Raw genomic sequence first — 19,237 nt, 5'->3', positions numbered from 1 at the left:
AAGTATCCAAAGTTTGTGATCTTAAAAGCCCATGTCAGAAGTCCCCAGGGAGGAAGATCTCGGGGGGAGGGGGGCACTCAGTGGATGCCCCCAACAGCTTCACAACCTGGAAAAGCCAGAGGTCGGTCCTTTCTGTGTTTGGACTGGTAGCCATCGGCACAGTGCTCTCTCTGGATTAGTAGGACAACTGTGCAAAATCCCCCCTGGTGGCAGACTCAAGGACTCAGGTCCCGACCAATGGTGAGGACCTATCTTGCCTTCTTGTCCCTAACACTATCCCTAGGACAGTGTTTCACATATGCTGAACATCTAACAGCCTTCTGCTGAAACCTGGCAAGCTCCTTCCATAAAGAGGTGTAATGAATTTTCCTCCTGAACTCAGCTTTCAGTTCCTTAACAGCTTATTTTCTTTAACTCCCAGGATATTGCTAGATTGGAGTTTTGTCTTATTTTGTTTGTTTTTGCAAAAATGTTGCAAAAGCAGAATTTCTTGGTTTCACACAGATAGCCTTACCTCTCATTAAAATACCATGGTTTATAATTTGTTAGGCCATTAAATTATTATCTCACCTTTGGGAAGCAGGAAGTTTGGCAAGTGTGGGATAGATACTAAAGTTGAAGAAGGGATGTGACTTCAAGGGCGCCAGTTGTCACTGTGAAACAAAGGGATCCTGCTTTGGATAATGTTATGCTAAAAGCAGACACCAACAGTGTAAGTCAAAATTAGAAGTCAATGAAAGCCACAGAGATGTCTGACTTTTGACTCATTTCTCCTTATTTCTCAAGAGGGTTTATAAGTGGGAAGGATGGTCTCCACGTTGTTTTTTTTTTTTTTGCCAAAGTGGCAAGAGTTTCTAAGGCAGAGGCGGGATTAAATCCCTTGATTTTTCTGCACAGTCCACCCCTTTTATTTTTATATATCTGTATTTTTTTCTTTTTCTTTTGGCCATACCTTGCAGCATGCGGGATCTTAGTTCTCTGACCAGGGATTGAACCTGTGCCCCCTCCACTGGAAGTGCAGAGTACTAACCACTGGACTGTCAGGGAAGTTCCTCCACCCCTTTTATAATGTAGTCTGTAGAGGGCCTTGGAGCACAAGCGATAAGGAGTTGAGTTTTAGACTTGATCTTGAAACAGAGCCTGAACCAGAGCTTTCACAAAGATCTAATCAGGGACCTTCTATGAAGAGGATGAGAAAGTCTATCAGTCTGAGAGTCAGAAGGACAAGTGAGGAGTCCTGAGGACGACCTCTTTCCTTTGGTGTCTTCTTTTTCCCATTGTGCAAATGGGTGGATGAATGTTTGCCCTGCCTATGTCCCAGAGACAAGGTCCACAGTACTGGTGTTCTGGTGGGGTGACGCTGCTCGCAGAGATGAAAGGGAGGTAGGGATTTCTAAAAGTCGAATGCGATGAAAGTGCAAGATGGGTTCTAAGCAGGGCAGGGCCCGTGAGCTGGGCCTCCCTTGCCCCAGTCATGGATGCAGTTTAGGGAACGAAGGCTGCATTCTTCGGTTGGCGCTGGGGCCAATGATTGAGGAAGGTATGGAGGGACCACAGACACTATGTTCGTCAGAGCCATTGGCTTTGATGTGTTAGAAGAGGGCAGAATTTTCCATGCATTCTTTGTCCTAGCCCCCAGATTTTTCACTTGGAACTGGCTGATATAAAGCCCCTAATGTGGGGCAAGGCCGGGAAGTAGCTCACAGGTAGGTTGGCTTGGACTTGCACCCATCTGGAAGACAGGCACTGGGTCTATGATATAAGAATGCCCATAGAAATCTTCAGGGCATCTTTTTGACTTGTATGAATCACTGACAAAGCTTTAGGATTTATTTAAAAAGATGAAGTTTTGGAATAACCTAAATGTCAGCAGTAGGCCATCAAATAGAATATTATTCAATTCTTTTTTAAAAAATGTTTTCTTGTAATTAAGACACATTGGGAAAATTCTGTGTTCCATGGCCCTCAGACTCACACTTGCACCTCATCAGTCACATATCAGTCTAACTCCACCCTGTACCCCAAATCTCTGCTGTCATTAAGAACTGAAAACTTCAGAGGGCAGATTTGCAGCAGCAATGCATAATACAGAACACTTCATGAAAAAACAAAGTATTTTCTATGATATTTAATGACACAGAGGAGAATGCTTACAATGTAATGTTAATGGAAAATAGAGTAAAAATTAGATGCTCGATCTAACCCTAATTTTGCAAAAATACACACCCAAGAAAATGTTTGAAAGAAATATGTAAAAATTTAATGGTTACCTATTGATCATTCTAAGTGAATTTTATATTATTTTATGAAACTTTAGGACTCTGAGTTATTCTTATAAGTAGAAAAAGATACTTATAGTAAAGTAGAAAAAAACATTTATAGTAAACACACCCTTCAAAGCTTGCTGTCTGAGTCCCTCTCTGCATCCTGGGGACCAGTGCTCCCTGTTGGTATTCAAAGGCCCTTAAGTATGGTGCTGCCGTGGTCCTATTCCTTTGTTATAAATCACAAAGAGATAAATTCCTCCAGAAGTACATTCTTTCTTGTGATGACTCAAGAGATTTAAGCCTCAGTTTCCTTGCCTGTAAAATGGGAGCATAGCCACTGTCTGTTCTGATGCTATAAAGAGATTATAAAGACTAAGGTATGGTTTTTCCTGTGGTCATGTATGGATGTGAGAGTTGGACTGTGAAGAAAGCTGAGTGCCGAAGAACTGATGCTTTTGAACTGTGGTGTTGGAGAAGACTCTTGAGAGTCCCTTGGACTGCAAGGAGATCCTGCCATTCCATCCTAAAGGAGATCAGTCCTGTGTGTTCATTGGAAGGACTGATGCTGAAGCTGAAACTCCAATACTCTGGCCACCTCATGCGAAGAGTTGACTCATTGGAAAAGACTCTGATGCTGGGAGGAATTGGGGGCAGGAGGAGAAGGGGACGATAGAGGATGAGATGGCTGGATGGCATCACTGACTCGATGGACATAAGTTTGGATGAACTCTGGGAGTTGGTGATGGACAGGGAGGCCTGGCGTGCTGTGATTCATGGGGTCGCAAAGAGTCGGACACGACTGAGAGACTGAACTGAACTGAATTGAACTGCAGGAAGGTAAGTTAAATAGTATTTTAACACAATGGTAATTTAAGGAGTGATGGGTTACCTGGTTGGTGGCTAAGACAGTAAAGAATCTGCCTTCAATGCAGGAGACCTGGGTTCAATCCCTGGGTCAGGAAGATCCCCTGGAGAAGGGAATAGCTACCCATTGAAGTACTCTTGCCTGGAGAATTCCATGGACAGAGAAGCCTGGTGGGCTACAGTTCATGGGGTCACAAAGAGTTGGACATGACTAACACTTTCCCAGTAGTAGTTACAGCTTAGAAATCATGGTAACAGTGTAAGCTCTGTTAGCACCTTTATCACAGCAGTGTATATGCTGCTAGGACTGACAGATGGATAATTAATATTATTGTGGTTGTATATTTTTACAGCTGGAGTTTTCTCTTTGGAATTTTCATATCTTAAATTTCTGTTTTAATAAGCCCCCTTTTCGAACTGAAACAAAATAATGTCATGTGCTGCCAGAGAGAGCCACCAGAGGACGCTAAATCCCTTACAGAACCCATCTGACTTCTCTGGAGCAGAATCACTCAGATTTACGTGGAGAGTATGGGAAGTGGTTCTGGGCCTGAAAAAAATGAAATCCAACGTACATTCATTATGATGTTGGGTCTACATTTAAGTAAATAAGCTTCTTTGTTCTCTTTGGCTATTACTTTAGTTTCTCTGTCTTTTTAGTTTGTTTATTCACTTTTATTTATTTATTTTAAATCAGTTGGGATTGTTCAGATTCGAATAATTTAGAAACGTGAAGCCCCGACTTGCTTTGAAAGCTTCCATGGACACATGCTCACACATGAAGAGGCTGCCCTCCTCACTGAGAAGTTTATAAATGTGATGAGAAATGAATAGGTGGCTTGTACTGTTTTCAGAACGGAGGAGGTTGGAATTTCTACTTTTGCAAAGACTTTTCCTTCTTGTGCAGTGGCCCTCAATTCCAAGCCTGCAGAAATACCTACAAGAGGTGGAATGCACTGGGGCAATTTGTAGGTGCTACTCTGTAGCCCTCGCATTCCTGAGGCTGTCCCAGGGAGCAGGAAGGCGGGGAGCGGGTGTGCATGTCAGGGTTCAGAGGGCCCATCACCCCCAGAGTGGTCCTGCCATGCCATGGAACCTGTTCATGCCCAGTTGTCGGGGGCCACACGGGCTGCTGTGTAATGGCTGCGGCAGAGGGCAGAGGCATTGCGCCTCAGTTCTCAACCCAGCTGATGGGCCGTGGGATGCAGCACAGAAGTGTGGGTCACGGAGTGACAATTTTGTCCACATTCCCCCCACAACACACACACACACACACACACACACACACACACACACACACAGGGACTGGCTTAGGGTTCAGAAGCTCTGATCTGAGTTTGGCTGTTTGTTTTTGGGTCACAGTTTTACTTTCAGAATGGGAGAGGTTGAAATTCTACTTGTGTAAAGGATTTTCGTTCTCGTTCATTGGCCCTCAATTCCCAGCCTGCAGACACAGCTACAAGGGGTGAAACACACACAGAGACCTGTATGTTGTCTTTTTCATCCCTACACACAGTCCTTTGAGGTAAGCAGGGCAGTTCCTGTTGCTATTCCAATTCACAAATGAGAAAACACAATGAATGAAGGGGTACTTGAGGTTCCCTTTAAGTGTGAGGTCTAAACTGGTGGGGCCAGGTGCCAGGTTTTCTGAAATCTGTGCCTGGTAAGGCAGTAGTGCGAGAGCTGAGCTGCGGCCCGATGAGGGCTGTTTCGGTGGACGCTGGTGGATGGAGGCACTCTTTCATTTGGTGCCCACCAGTCAGGAGGTGGTCGGAGAAGGCAATGTAACCCCACTCCAGTACTTTTGCCTGGAAAATCCCATGGATGGAGGAGCCTGGTAGGCTGCAGTCCATGGGGTCCCTAAGAGTCGGACATGACTGAGCGGCTTCACTTTCACGCATTGGAGAAGGAAATGGCAACTCATTCCAGTGTTCTTGCCTGGAGAATCCCAGGGACAGGGGAGCCTCGTGGGCTGCCCCGGGGGTTGCACAGAGTCGGACACAACTGAAGCGACTTAGCAGCAGTAGCAGCAGCAGTCAGCAGGTGGTGATGGCTGGAGATTGTAGGAAGAACAGGATCTTGACTTTGATGGGGAGCATCTCTGAGGATCCTGCCTAGTCTAGGTTCTGCGTTGCCTAATACAGAAATTTCGAAAAGCTTTAATCAGCACAGGGATGACAAGTGATGAAAGAAGCAGAGGAGATGATGTCTCAGGGGCCTCCCAGCACCCTCTGGAAGGATGATGAGATGATGAAGGTGATGATGGAGGAGAAACCCAGTGAGGATTCTGCAGTTGGGGTGACAGAAGTCACAGCAACTGGTGGCCTTTTGCTCCTCGCCCCCCGGATGGTGTCAGAGGGGAACCCAGACTATGGGGAAAGTCCAGCAAGGCCTGGAGGGGATTCATTGGTTTGTAGAAGCTTAATTATGTGAGGAAAGGGAATCCATCCTGGGGGTTTCATATTCCACTGGGGAGATAGTTCTATCCTTTGCTGCTCTTTTCATCCTCATGTGTTTTGCTTTTAAATTTCAAATCTAAAATTTGAGGAAAGTCCTTAACTTTACTGGTACGCTGAGACCCAGAGGCAGCAAAGTATAGCCACTTAGAAGGCTAATACTGGGTTGGCCAAAAAGTTCGTTTGGGTTTTTCCAAACCCAATAAATCAAGGACCCTCTGGGCTGTGACCACCTTCCTGCACATCCCCACAGCATTTCTGGGGCTGACGCCCTCAACCCAGTGCTGGAAAGGACCCAGGGCCTCTGCATGCACAGGACTGGTGCAACAGGAATGTGTTCAGAGTGGTTTCTGAACACAGAGAACTTTTCTAATGGATGTGGGTCCCAAGCCCAATAAGTGTGTTCTGAATAGAGCAGGGAAGGAAGCTTCAAACACTCCCTTGAACCTCGCTGCCCAGCTTGCCCTCTCTTGCCCCAGCCCTGCATCCTAGGGCCTCCAAGGGCAAGGGGAGGGGCTGAGCTCTGATTGAAACAGCACAGGCCTATACTGTGAAGGATGCTAACTTGGCCTTCACGACAGGAAGGGCTGAAAGGAACCTGAGAATTCCAATTAAGCTTAAACTAATGAGCTGGAAACTTTGGGGAAACCACTGTGGGCAATGAGGGGAGAGTGTGATCATCTCACTTTTAATTAGCGCTGGAAAAACCTGTGGTCCAGCTAGTAGCAGGAGGAAGGGCAGTGTCCAGAGGGAGCATCAGAGGAGGATTCCCCTGGTGGTAAGGCACAGAGGCTGTTGAACAAACCCGGATGCCTTCTTCATCTCTAAGTGGGGAGAAGGGAAGATCCTAAGTGGGGAGAGGTGGCCTTGAACTGAACCTGAGCTGCGCTCCTCACACGATGGAGGCTGAGGCTGGATAAACACAGAGTGACTTTAGGGAACTCTGTTGTCTCCAGGAGCTGGCACTGTCCCTGAGACCAGGTCTCCCAGGCCCATCTCTGGCTACTTTCTTAGGCCTCTGTCGCTTAATAAGAAAAGGCAACAAACAAACAAACAAACAAAAACTACCGTCTGCTGCTATCAAAGGGCACAGACCACCGCCAGGCCCGGCACGGGGGATTGGGGCACCTAGGAGGGCGACAGGGAAGAGCCTGTAGGGATGGATAGGGGTCGATCGACGGTGTGTATCCTGGAGAAGGGTCCTCCTCACTCCCGAAGCCCGAGAATCTTGGGGCTTCCGGCCTGTGCAATCAACAGCTGGTTACTTCTCCCCTCCCCACCGGGGTCTGCTTTGGGGAAATTGGCCTGCCACGGGCGCCCGACGGTCCTCCTCGGGCGCGCCAGGGCGCTCGGCTGGGGGCGCAGCACCTTGGAGAGAGGTGTCGGGTCCTGCGCCTGGGTTTGGGGCTCTGTACCCTTCGCACTGGGACTCAGGGGTGCGTGCCAGGCCGCCGCCAAGGGGTCTGCCGGCCCCCTGCCCAGCCCGGAGCTGAGGCAAGCCAGCGTGGCGAGCCTCCTCCCCTCCCGCCTCGGGCGGCCTGAGCCCGCGCCGGCTCCAGTTGCTGCAGCTGCTGTTGCTGGCGGCTGCGGGGAGCGCGCAGAAGAGGCTCGGGAGGCGAGGACGGGGACGAGGAGGAGCCTGAGCAAGCGGGGAGGAAGATCGAACGAAGGCCGAGGAGGCTCAGTGGCGTGGCGACGCGGCTCGGGGATCCCGGGAGCATGGGCTAGCGGCATCGGCGGCGGGCCAGGCGCGGTGAACCTGCCGCGGCCCGACGCACACCCGAGCGGAGAGCGAGAGCCGAGCGCAGCCGGGAGAGGAGGGGCTGGCGCGCGGGTGCCCGGGAGGGGGCTGATGAGACGTTATTAACGAGTTGCCGCCTAATAAGCCCAGAGCCGCGGGCTAGCTGCCCGAGCGGCGTGCGGGGAGGGGTCCCGGGCCGGAGCGCTGCGCACACGCGTGGCGCACGGCGGGCGGCGCGGCGCGGAGCCGAGGGCACCCGGGCCGGCGCGCAGAGCCGGGGCGGGCCCGGGGGCGGCGCAGACCCCGGGCGCCGGCGGCCCGCGGCGCCCCCTCGCTCTCGGCGCTTGGGGCCGGCGCAGCCCGGGACGAGCGGGGCGCGGGCCTGGGAGGGGATCTGCCCGCGCGCTCCGTCCCCCTCCCCCCCGGACGGGCGGGCGGCCGGGGGGAGGGAGGGCGGGCGGCGGCGGCCCGCTGTATATATCTCCGCGCACCCCGCCAGGTCGCGCACAGCGCCCCGAGCCCAGGCGCCTCCCCGCCCCCTTCTCGCGCTCCGCGGCGGCAGCAGTAGCAGCAATATGGCTGTTGATGGGTGTTCGGGGTGGTGCCGGCGGCGGGAGGAGCTCCCCCGAGCCCCTGCGCCGGCTGCCCGTTGCTAGCTATGGCAAATGGTGGCGGCGGCGGCGGCGGCGGCGGCGGAGGCAGCAGTCTTAGAATGAGCAGCAATATCCACGCGAACCATCTCAGCCTAGACGCGTCCTCCTCCTCCTCTTCTTCCTCCTCCTCCTCTTCCTCGTCGTCCTCGGTCCACGAGCCCAAGATGGATGCGCTCATCATCCCGGTGACCATGGAGGTGCCGTGCGACAGCCGGGGCCAACGCATGTGGTGGGCTTTCCTGGCCTCCTCCATGGTGACTTTCTTCGGCGGCCTCTTCATCATCTTGCTCTGGAGGACGCTCAAGTACCTGTGGACCGTTTGCTGCCACTGCGGGGGCAAAACGAAGGTAACGCGCGCCCCGGGCGCCTCCTCCCTGCGCCAGCCCCGCCGCTTCTCGGCGTCCCCTGCAGCCCACCTCCTTGCTCCTCAGCGCGCCGTGCCTCCCTCCATCCTTGCCTGCCTGCCCCTCGCCGTCTTCCCTTCCCTCCGCTCTCCCGGCGCCCGCCAATTGGGGCAGCGGCCGGCGCACCGAGGGTGAGGAATTGCCCCCAGCGGATGCGCTCCGGAACGCGGACGCCCCATCCCGACCTTTTAATTTATTATAGGGTTGTTTGCGGCAGCGGCTGGGGCCGAGACGGGGTACGCGCGCCGCTCGGGGGCCCGTGGTGCGGAGTTAGGGAGAGCCGACCGGGCGGGCACCGAACAAGCTGGGGGCCACGGGTGAGCTTTCCGCGCGGCTCACCTGCCCGGGCTGGGCTCCTTGTGGTGGGCGAGGGGGAGCACGTCAACTCGCACTTTAGAAACCTGTTGGGGAGGTGAGTCCGTGGAATCAGAAAAGGAAAATCCTATAGGCAGGGAGGACATCTTTTGGAACTAGGGAATCCCAAGGGAGGAACATGACCAGAGGGCGTGGGGCACCTGGAGGGGCGAGAGAAAGTTGGGGAGTAGCATCCCACTTTTAGAGACAATCCGCGGAGGCTGCCGCTTTAGGAATGTAGCGAGGTGGCAAGCCTGACATCCCCTCCCTCTGTGACTCTTAGATATTATCCTGGAACTGACTCTCTCTCCAAGTTCTTCGGCATCTGTGTTCTCGCCCCCAGGCCACCGCCTTTAGGTCCGCGAAAATGCCACCGACAGCGTGGCGCTGGAGCTGGGGGTGGACCACCGAGAGCCGGCCAAGGCCGCGGTGCTCACGCGAGCCTCCTCCCCGACGTTGTTGAGGTGGCTGGATGTTGGCTATTCCTGGCGCAGAGACGCCCACCAGCACCCGGGCTCACTACACCTTATGCGCGGTTGCTAGGCTGACTGCCTGGTCTGTCGCGTCGTGTCCCTAGAGATGTCCTCTCTCCACCGCCCCCCCCCCCTCCCCCGCACTGGCTGAAGGTGCGGGGGACAGCTTTTCATAGAAAACTGCAGGATAAAAAAAGAAAGAACTGGAAAAAAAAGAGTGGCCGGGCTGCTTTCTGTTTAGATCACTTTTTAATCTAGGGGTCTAACCAGTGCTAGCGTGTTCAGAGGGAGGGGGGATCAGAGAGGGACAGCGAACCGTGCATGGTAGAAGCAGATCTCACGTCTTTTCTAATAAAGTTAGTCCGAGGACCCCTCAAACTTCCACAGGGCACGGCAACTTGTAGCAGCCTCCTTAATTGCTTCTGAGAGGGAGTAGGTAAGACAGGGGCTATGTATGACACACGAGGGTGAAAGGAAGCTCTGGCTTTCTCTCCTGATCATTAATTATACATCCTGTCGGGTACTGGGGCTCAGCTGTGTTTTGTGGCAGCACATTTGTGTTTTGGAAAATACTGATGTGTTGGAAATAAGGGAGAAAAATAAAAGCCATCATCCGATCCTTCCTCCTACTTCTCTGAGACCTCCAGATGTTAGCCAGCCAGTTTTCTCTGGAGATACCTTCTTGGCCATAGCGGTTTCTCCTTACTTGTCAGGGTGGAAGACCTCCCACATTCCAGAGAAGCCAGCAGGTTACACAGGATCCTAACCCTGGGACCCCCCTAGACCTGGCCCCTTGCCCAGCCCTCCTGACTGGGCGCCTGTTCATGTTGTCCTTGTTGTTTAGTTGGTAAGTTGTGTTGGACTCTCTTCCGGTGACCCCATGGATTGTAGCCCACCAGACTCCTCTGTCCATGGGATTTCCTAGGCAAGAATACTGGAGTGGGTTGCCATTTCCTTCTCCAGGGGATCTTCCGGATCCAGGGATAGAACCCGCATCTCCTGCATTGCAGGCAGAGTCTTTACCCCTGAGCCACCTAGGAAACCCACGCTTATTCATAGAGTCTTCTTATTCACACATTCCCTCTCCTCTGCCTCCCCAGCAGTCTTCAGTCTGGGAATGTTTTTCCTTTACGGAGATTCTGTGACTACCCTTGGGGGGCGGGGCGGGGAGAAAAGAGTCGTACAAATCTCAAATGTTTTCTAGACTGATTTTAGTGAATTTAAATGACCTCTTATCTTTCAGGAACTGGGCAGGCTTGATCATACTGAGAACTTTTCTTTCAGTGAGTGAAAATAAGTTTCAGTGTTTTTGTGATCCTGGGGTTTTAAACGCAGCTTCTGAAGTCTTTTTACTGTAGGAGGTTCATCAGTGCTATGGCAGTGCCTGTGGTGACATGCGGATTGGATATTTCACGTAGAGTCTCTTTCCTAAATGATGACCAAGCATAACTTCTGTAAGTTTTCTCAAGAAAATCGTTTTTTGGCAACAATCATTTAAAAAGAACAACCCCCTTATATCAAGCTATATTTTGAAGCTCCAGTACATGCCAAGTTGACATAACCGGAAGTGTCTACAAAGAATCAGCCTGGAACGAGAGATGCTTGCAGTTGGTTGGGAAGATGTGAGGCCAGTATGGAATGAGATAGGGTTACTTTTTGTGTCTTCAGAGTCCTTTTTAAAAACATGCCTAGGATCACTGCCCCTTGATTTGCTCAATTAAACAAGTGTGTGTAGCCATCTCATTTTGCCCAATAGTAGTTACTTGGGCCTTTTATAAACTTTTCTTTCTACCCTTGAGGTCTGTATTTTTACTGCAGTCTCTCTCTGTTTTTTCTTTTTTTTTTGTCCTTCATTCTTTTTGCTTTCCAAGTATTTAGTAGTTGTCAAGATGCCGTTCAGAAGAATGCATTTGGCTTCACTTTGGAATAATTATTTTAGTGCTGGGTTTCCCAAGCAAACCAAGGCTGCTTTTCCTTACTATTCTACCAGCCCTCAGATATGTTCACTCTCATCCTGATTTAGCCCCAAGGTGGTCTGACCTGGAGCTAGGGTCTTTTTCACATCTGAAACTCTAGGGGAATAAGCTTCAGCTGGAGCTCTGGAATTACAGCATTTGGCCTCTGGGAATATACCATCCTTTTCGATCAAAGGAGCCTGAAACTGGGTGTACATCAAGAGGCATCTCATCCTTAGTCCCTCTGACCTCTGAATCTCAAATTGTGAATGACTTCACTGTTCTGAAAAGAATGGCACGTGGGCTTCTTTAGGGAACAAAAGACAAAAAAGAATCCCGTTTTCTCGCTGTTTGGAACTTGGGCACAGTCATTCCGGTATTATAGTCTTTGCTGTATTTTTTCACCTCATGGTCTTTTTCTCTGATGGGTTTCATCAGAGCCCTCCATTCACTTGGCTGTGACGTTTCCAGGTTGAAGCCAGCCGCAGACTGTAGTGAACAAGGAGCTGCTCTGGCAGCCTCAATAAGGGTGTGACCTTGAAGGCGTGGTTTTAGTCTCTCTGGTCTCTTTCCTGCTGTGTGAAATATGGGGTTGAATTCTGTGAGTGCTACTGCCCCTTCCTGCCCTGGGACCCAGTGGAGGATAGTAGAAGGAGTTGGCGATCTATGGGTAAAGTGTCTAGCTCAGGACACATTTTGTAATTCTCCAGCTTCAGAGTGCTTGTGTGTCTTTATTTCCACCTTCTGCTCTTCCTCCAGCCCGCAGGCTGCTTTGCTTTAAATGCCTGGGGAAACTGAGGCCAGTTTCCTACGGTGGTGTGGTTTGCTGGGAGGGGCCTCGCGTGGCCAGGCATAGACTCATCCTTTTCTCTGTGCAAGCCATCCTCCTCGGAGAAGTTTGTGTTCGATCAAGTCTGGTCTGCACGTAATGAATTATGGAGGTATTGTCTTCATGGCTGTGTCTGAGAAAACAACACGTTTTCTCTGTCAGGCTCGTGACTAATATAAACATCAGATCCCATTACGGCTTGGTGATTACCCAGGGTCTGGCCTGGCACGTCCAATCAGGGCTGGAGCTTCGGAGCCTCAGAATTCTTGATTCCAGATTGGCCCTGGTGCCTCATCTCATCCTGGAGATCGGCGGCACTGGATGACCTTCAGATGCTCCGCTTTGATGGCATCACTTAAGGTGGCCTTGGAGAAGCGCTCAGGTCCCAGGCACCGGGGAGCTGCAGGTGACCTTTCTTGTCCTGAGAGCTTTTTCTCCTTGTTCCTGGCTCTCCCTGTGGAAATGCACGCTTCTGTAGAGACACTGCAGTCAGACAGACCCGAGTGCAAATCGTGGAGCCCACGCTTGTTACCTGGGCATCTGTGGCTGGCAGCCCAGTTAAGCTGTTTGTCTTCACCTATAAGAAGAGCGTGATGATGCTTCCTTTGTAGGTTTCTTATAAGGAGGGACAGTACTGGGTATATACCACCCAGGAAATGCCTGTTACTTAGTAGGCCTGTCAGTAGGAGATCTCATGGCTTCACAAGACGGCGAGTTTAAAATTTTCTCCTTAAGTCCTTGAACTTTTGACCCTGGAAGGGCACTAACTACAACAAATAGAAGTTTGAACCAAAAGGGACCTCTAAACCCTGAAGTTGATTGTCCTTGGATCTGAGACTGAGATTTGGACTCATGACTCTTGGCTGCTGCTAGTCTGGTAGGTGGGGGAGGGGCAGCCTGGGAAGGCTCCTGGACGTGGATGTGGATGTGGAGAAGAGCTTGGCAGTTGGCTAGTGCTTTGATGGTGGGGAAGAGAGTGGATGAGCCTCGTCATCGTGCGGCTCCAGGAGCTGCAGACCTAGTGCAAGTGAAAGGTTTGGTGGCCATGCATGGCTGTCTAATGTCCCTTGAGAAGGGATGAATTCCACCCCTGTTATCCCTAGTCCAGTGCTCACAGACCTGTTCCCCTGAGGCTGTGACAGTTTCCCCACCAGGGTGCCCTCTCCCCAGACCAGCTCTACCCTGGTGGTCCCCAGAGCGGTATTTCCTCCAGTGTGTTCTGTGGAGCACATGCCCTTGAATTTACCTTGTGAAACAAAATTGAAAGTCAAGACACAGCTTACTTTCTGACATAGCTGACATAGCTGCGGGCCCTTGGAGAGTCACATCACAGGTTGGGAGAAGTTCCATGGGAGAAGAATTGGGTAAACTACCCTTGGCCATACTTGCTTTGAGCAGCTCAGCCTAGGTGTCAGGGTCACTGGGTAGCATCCCAGAGTCAGCCTGTGACCTTGGGTAAGGACTTTGCCACTTTGTACCTCAGTCTCCTCATCTGTACACTAGGGATCGTCGCAGAGCACAGCCCCTTGGGATAGGTACTCTAGGGGACCCCACTTTATAGCTTTTCCTAGGAGGACACCAGTGACTGCGAACCATGTTCTGGCCCTGCTTCCGGGTGCCCAGGGGCCTAAAGAGCTGCCCTAGTGTGTGGCCTTGGGGAGAAAGGACTCCCAGGGCAAGGATCACTAAGGCCTTCTTTCCTGGATGGGGACATCCTCTGTGTGGCTGTTACAGGGAGTTCTTGCTTTGGGTCTCTCTCTGGCCAGGGCAAGAGGAGCCTGGTGCTGAAGCAGTCAGGGTGGCATTGGATTACAATGCCAGGACCTCCTTCCCAGTGTGGGCAGCCGGGGTGTCCCTGCTCACAGTGGCAGTGGCTGTGCTAGCCTGTGAATCACAGGAGCCAACACCATCTTCCTGGGACGTCAGAGCTGTGGTGCCCCTGCTGGGATGCCCCTGTGGTTCGCACGAGAGGGGCCGTGTTGCTGCCGTGATGCCACAGCTCCTGGAGCCCTGAGGGGAACCCTTTTCTCTGCAAGCCCTGTCTGGGGGGTCAGGCAAGGTTGGCCTCCCGCAGGACCTCTGACCTCCCAGAGCCTTTCTGTGCATAGCAGGGAGCAGATCAACAGAGTGTTCTTTTATGAAATGCTTCTTTTCTTAAAAAAAAAATTATTTATTTCGCTGTTTCAAGTCTTAGTTGCAGCACATGGGATCTTCACTGTTCATTGTGGCAGGCGAACTCTTAGCCGCACCTTGTGGGATCTACTTCCCTGACCAGAGATGCATCCTGGGCGTCTTGCATGGGGAGCGCAGAGTCTTAGCCACTGGGTCAGCAGGGAAGTCCCTGAAATGCATCAGGTGGAACGCTGACCCTGGGCACACGGAGAAGGATGCTCGGGGGGGCCCAGCATCAGAAGCAGGGTGTGCACTCTGGGGAGAAGGCTCCAGGGCTGTGCAGTTGGGGTGTCAGATCTCCTCCTCCGAAGGCCAGAGGGAGCATCAGTCTGTTTGCTCCTGGTGCTTCTCGCACCTTAATATGTACACGAATCACCTGGGGAACTAGTGGGATGCAGATTCTGATTCAGAAGGTCCAGGGTGGGGCCTGAGACTGTGCATTTCTCATGAGACACAGGTGCTGGGCAGACCACGCTTTGAGAAGCAAGTATCCGGTCCCTTCCTCAGTCTCCAAGCAGTCCCTCTCTGAAGACAGGGCTATTTTAAAATATGGAAGTTCCCATTTCCTCAGCATGGGAAGGGATGAGAAGAGGAAGGTTCACTGTGCCAGGACAACCGGGTCGAGAAAACTCGGCTCAGGCCTCTTCTCCTTGCTGCAGTTCAGTCTGGACCCTCGAGGCTAAAGCTGATTGTTGGCATGTCTGCGCCCAAGGAACCCACAGAGCCCTTGGTTTGGGCTTGGGTCATGGTGGCCAGGGCAGCATCCTGCAGATGTGTGGGGTGTGGTCCATGTGTCGCCCACAGGCTCTCCCTCGTGCCAGTGGGTCCCACTGCAAGGGGTGAGACTTTCCGAAGTCCAGGATGGCAACTCAGCCAAACCACCCTCTTGCAAAATTAGAGGCTCTTGGTGGAGCGGGGGCTGCTCTGTGGTGAAGCTCCGGGAGGCCAGCTGCTGGCCATGCCCTCCGGACTGTTTGAAGTTGGCGGGCCGCAAAACTGCAGCCTGATTTTCCATAGAGACCCGGGTGGGCCTTCCCAAACCCTCTCACAGAGGGTGCAGTGTGAGAGGATTGGGCTTAAGACCTGAGCACTGAGTGTGGAGAGGTGGGTGGCCCTGAGCTGTACCGCCCTCCAGGGGTACTCCTCCACAGTTCCAGCAGGGGCAGTTGGAAGTAGCTTGTTTTCTCACCCTGCTGTCGGGTTTTTCACGGCTCGTACTGTCAGGGGCTTTTTCCTGGAGATGTGCTTCTTGTGTTGTTCCATTGTCAAAGGGGAGAACCTGGAATAGACATTTATCTTGAGCATCTTCAGCTTAAATGAAGGCCTTAGCATGATGCATGGCACACAGTAGGTCCTCAAATAATTTAAAAAAAAATTTGGCTGCACTGCGCGGCATGTGAGATCTTGGTTCCCCGACCAGGGATTGAACTTGTATCCCCTGCTCTGGGAGCATGGAACCCCAACCAGTAGATCGCCAGGGAAGTCCCAGTCCTCAGATAAATCTTATGGTTATTATTATTGTTGTTTTTGCTTTTGTTCCATAGTAAGTGCATCCTGTGTTCCAGGAACCAAGCTAGGTGCTAGAAGAGAAATAAGATCAAGTCTGTTTGATGGAGGGGAGGGAAAAATTCAGTTATCTTCTCATGGGTACACATATGTCTGGTCTCTGAGTTGCCTGCAAACCTGCCTGAGGGCAGGACGAGTTGTGTAAATATAAGCAAACATGTATTTTGGGTGGGTCCTTTCCACAGTGGTTTTTGAGTGGCCGTGAGGGGAGCTGTGTGGGAATGTTATAGGTACAAATAGAGTTTGCTGATCTTTAGGGTAATTTCTTAGAAGCTATGGAGAAACTCTGAGTGAAAGAGATGGGTTTGATTCAGTGACAAAATGATATTTGAGTCACTTCTGAATTTAAGTTTTCATGCCACCCTGGTCTCCCCTGACCAGTGGGTAACAAGCATTAGTTCATGACGAGCCCTTGTTCTTGAGCTGTATGAGTCAGCCAGGGGATGGAAGGACAGCTTCAAAACAGTGGCATCCTGAAGATGGGCTTTGCTTTGTTTGGGACATTATTTGGTGATTGTCCTTGGGGGATTGTGTCTAATTGCCAGTTTGAAAATGTAACTGGCACTCCGGGTCCAGAATGGATCTACTTAACATCGTCAAGCTGAGCCTCGGAATCATCTCCGTGTAAGATCTCATTACCTGGGTGACTAATGCTTCTTTACATGGCCAAAAGAGAAATTATTTAAAACATCTCATTTACTTTGTGTTCTTTATGCTGCTTCACTGGCCTCCCTGCTAGGCTTTTCCAGGGGACCAGATCCGGTTGACTCTGGGCCTTTCAAAGGTAGTTAACAGGAACTTCTGTGTTTCTTCCTTCTCCCCTTTCTCCTGCTCTCCATCCTTTTCCTGACTTCCCTTCTTCCCTGTGGTTCCTGCCAAGCCCAGGAGCAGAGGGACTGAAGTCTGCAGGTTAGTGGACAGCAATGAGGGCTTGATCTCGCAAGTTTAGAAGCGTGTGGGATTGTGACGTTGTAAGTATAGAAAGGTACTTTGGGGCTGGGGTCCTACCTCCTCTTTAGCACCAGTGCTAGGAGCCCTCTGCCCCATCTCTAGAGGAGACAGGGGTGTTCATGGTCTTCTGAAGTCACCTTTCCATAGGGGGGCACAAACCCACCTTTGAATGGAAAGGTCTTTCTCCTTGCACTAGCCGCTCTTTGCTTCTGGGGTATTTCTGGGACATATGGAACACGTCTTGGTAGGTGATGGATTTTGGATTCAGTCCAGTCCAGAAAGGCCCAGGGCTGGTTTAGGTTTAGTTGTCAGCAATGATCTTGAGATGTAGAATTCCCTTGACTTTTGTTGCTACCATGCAAACCACCTTCTTTTTTTTCTCATGACTCTGTCTAGTCCTTCTTCCCCAGAAGTGGTGAGGCTTCCCCATGTCCTGTTCCCCACAGTTTGCACTAAAAAAAATTTTTTTTTAAAGATTTACTTATTTATTTATTTTGGCCTGTGGTGGGTCTTTGTTGCTATATGTGGGTTTTCTCTAGCTGCAGCAAGTGGGCTGCACTTCGTTGTAGGCTTCTCATTGTGGTGGCTTCTCTAGGCACACAGGCTTGAGTAGTTGCAGCATGTGGGCTCCGTGGTTGCATCTCCTGGGCTGTAGAGTGTGGGCTCAGTAGTTGAGGTGCATGGGCTTAGTTCTCTGTGGCATGTGAGATCTTCTTGGACTAGGGATTGAACTGGTGTCCCTTGCATTGCAAGATAGATTTTTAACCACTAGACCACCAGGGACGTCCTTGTGTGGGTCTTATTGGACGCTGGGGGTGAGGACGTGGCTGTCCCTGAGCCATCAGGTCACCTCTTTGTCACTGGATCGTGCCTGGCATTTCCAAAGTTCAGCTTCTTTCAGAGTTTAGTGCTGAGCTTGGCTGAGAGCAGATGTGATTTGGGGGTGATGCCAAGAATCCAGATGTGGAGTGTGGATCCTTTGTTAAGAAGCACAAGTTGGACTCTGCTTTCTAGGTGTTGGCTGCTCCCAAAGGATGGAGAACAGACAGCGATCTTGAGCCTCTTTTTGAAACATTTAAATACAGCTGCTTCTAGAATTGAAGATTATTCCTCTCCAACTGCTCATCTTATCTCTTCTCCTCTGGGCTTCTCTATACCACTGCTGTCATTCTCCCTATTTTGCTGAGCAGAAACAAATCAGAGCAGAAAGAGAGCATGCAAGAGGGGAGGGTGGAGGAGGGCAGTGGGGAGCAGGAGATGCTCACACAAAGAAAAGTAGAATTTCTCTTCTGGAAACTGGAGGTTAGATAAATATATAATTGGATGGATTTTGTTTTTAGTCCCTTCACCTTTGTCTTAATCATGATAAGTGACCTCACCCCCAAGGTGTGCAGAATGATATAAAGACCAGTGGAAAGCGTGCTTTCCCTCTTGGAAGAGTTTAGCTTTTCAAGTGAGAAGTTCCCTCTGATTAACTGCTACCGTGAGGTGTGTGTGGCCCTGTGACCCAGACGCCCAGGGTCATAAGGTTTCTGGGGGCTTTTCTTCTTTGTGCATCTGTTTATGCAGGAGCAGCATTCTTTTATTTGGGAAAGGATGCTGTATGAACTTGTTTTCTCTATACTTGACTTTGGAAAGTAGACTTTTTGTGGCTCTGGAAGGGGAAAAAGTAGATGTACAATGATTAACAATGGAGAGCTCAGAGATAAGGGCCCTGAGGCTCGGAGGAAAGATCTGGAAGGTGAAAGGGTTTATCCAAGTGCCGGGGATTTTCATGGCCAACATTAGCTGGCTGCCGCTTAATATATTGTTTATTTTCTTTGTGCATCTGGGAGCACTTTGCTCATAGTGCTCAGCGGCATTGATTTAACTGCTCATGAGTTACGACCATTTCTCCCATAGATTGTGGCAGCCACAGCTGACCAAGTGGTAAGATTCTTGAAGAATACAGGAATGGTGTCTTGAGCTGAGCCCATCAGAGAAGTTAGTGATTTGCCTGTCTTAAAGAAATCCATTTCTTAATGTTCGTGTACTACTGTCTTCCCCGTAAGATTTCTTTTTCAGTTTGTGTTTCAAACTTTTGTCCTTAATCTTAAAGTATGTATATATGCGTTGTAGAAGATGTAGGCAGGACAGAGAGGCACTAAAAGAAAAAGGGATGCCTCAAACCTGTCATGATGGCTACTATTTCAGAAGCCCAGAAAACAGCACGTGTTGGTGAGGATGTGGAGAAATTGGAACCCTGGTGCACTGGGAATGCAGGATGATACAGCTGTTGTGGGAAGTGTATGGTGGCTCCTCAGAAAAGCTGAAAATAGAACTACCACCTGACCTAGCAGTTCTACTACTGGGTACATATCTAAAAGGAGAGATTTGTGTATTTCTGTTCATATCAGCGTTATTCATGATAGGTGGAAGCAACCCAGGTGTCCAAAGATGGATAAATGGATAAACAAAATGTGGTATGTACATGCAATGAAATATTATTCAGCTTGAAAAAGGAAGGAAATTCTGACGCGTGCTACAACATGGATGTACCTCAAGGACATCAT

General features: G+C 50.6%; 2 protein-coding genes across 17 annotated transcripts in view; both read left to right on the top strand.

Moving 5' to 3' along the window:
* Nucleotides 1–7,306: 7,306 nt before the first annotated feature.
* Nucleotides 7,307–7,984, top strand: LOC139180380 (uncharacterized). Its single transcript, XM_070782043.1, has 2 exons — nt 7,307–7,310; nt 7,479–7,984. The coding sequence occupies exons 1-2, from the start codon at nt 7,307–7,309 to the stop codon at nt 7,982–7,984; spliced, it is 510 nt and encodes a 169-aa protein (XP_070638144.1).
* Nucleotides 7,821–19,237, top strand: part of KCNMA1 (potassium calcium-activated channel subfamily M alpha 1) — a 774,726-nt gene continuing 763,309 nt past the window's right edge. For 15 of the 16 annotated variants that reach the window (XM_070782104.1, XM_070782103.1, XM_070782107.1 and 12 more), the window contains exon 1: nt 7,836–8,328. In XM_070782104.1, coding sequence (XP_070638205.1) covers nt 7,987–8,328 — 342 coding nt within the window. In that variant the 5' untranslated portion in view covers nt 7,836–7,986. Of the gene's footprint in view, nt 8,329–19,237 lie in introns of all 16 variants that reach the window. The other variant, XM_070782105.1, reaches the window with a different exon arrangement.

Source organism: Bos indicus, chromosome 28 (assembly GCF_029378745.1).
Source record: "Bos indicus isolate NIAB-ARS_2022 breed Sahiwal x Tharparkar chromosome 28, NIAB-ARS_B.indTharparkar_mat_pri_1.0, whole genome shotgun sequence".
NCBI lineage: Eukaryota > Metazoa > Chordata > Mammalia > Artiodactyla > Bovidae > Bos > Bos indicus.
Note: the sequence above shows the minus strand (reverse complement) of the source record. Positions and strands in the feature narration are given on the sequence as shown.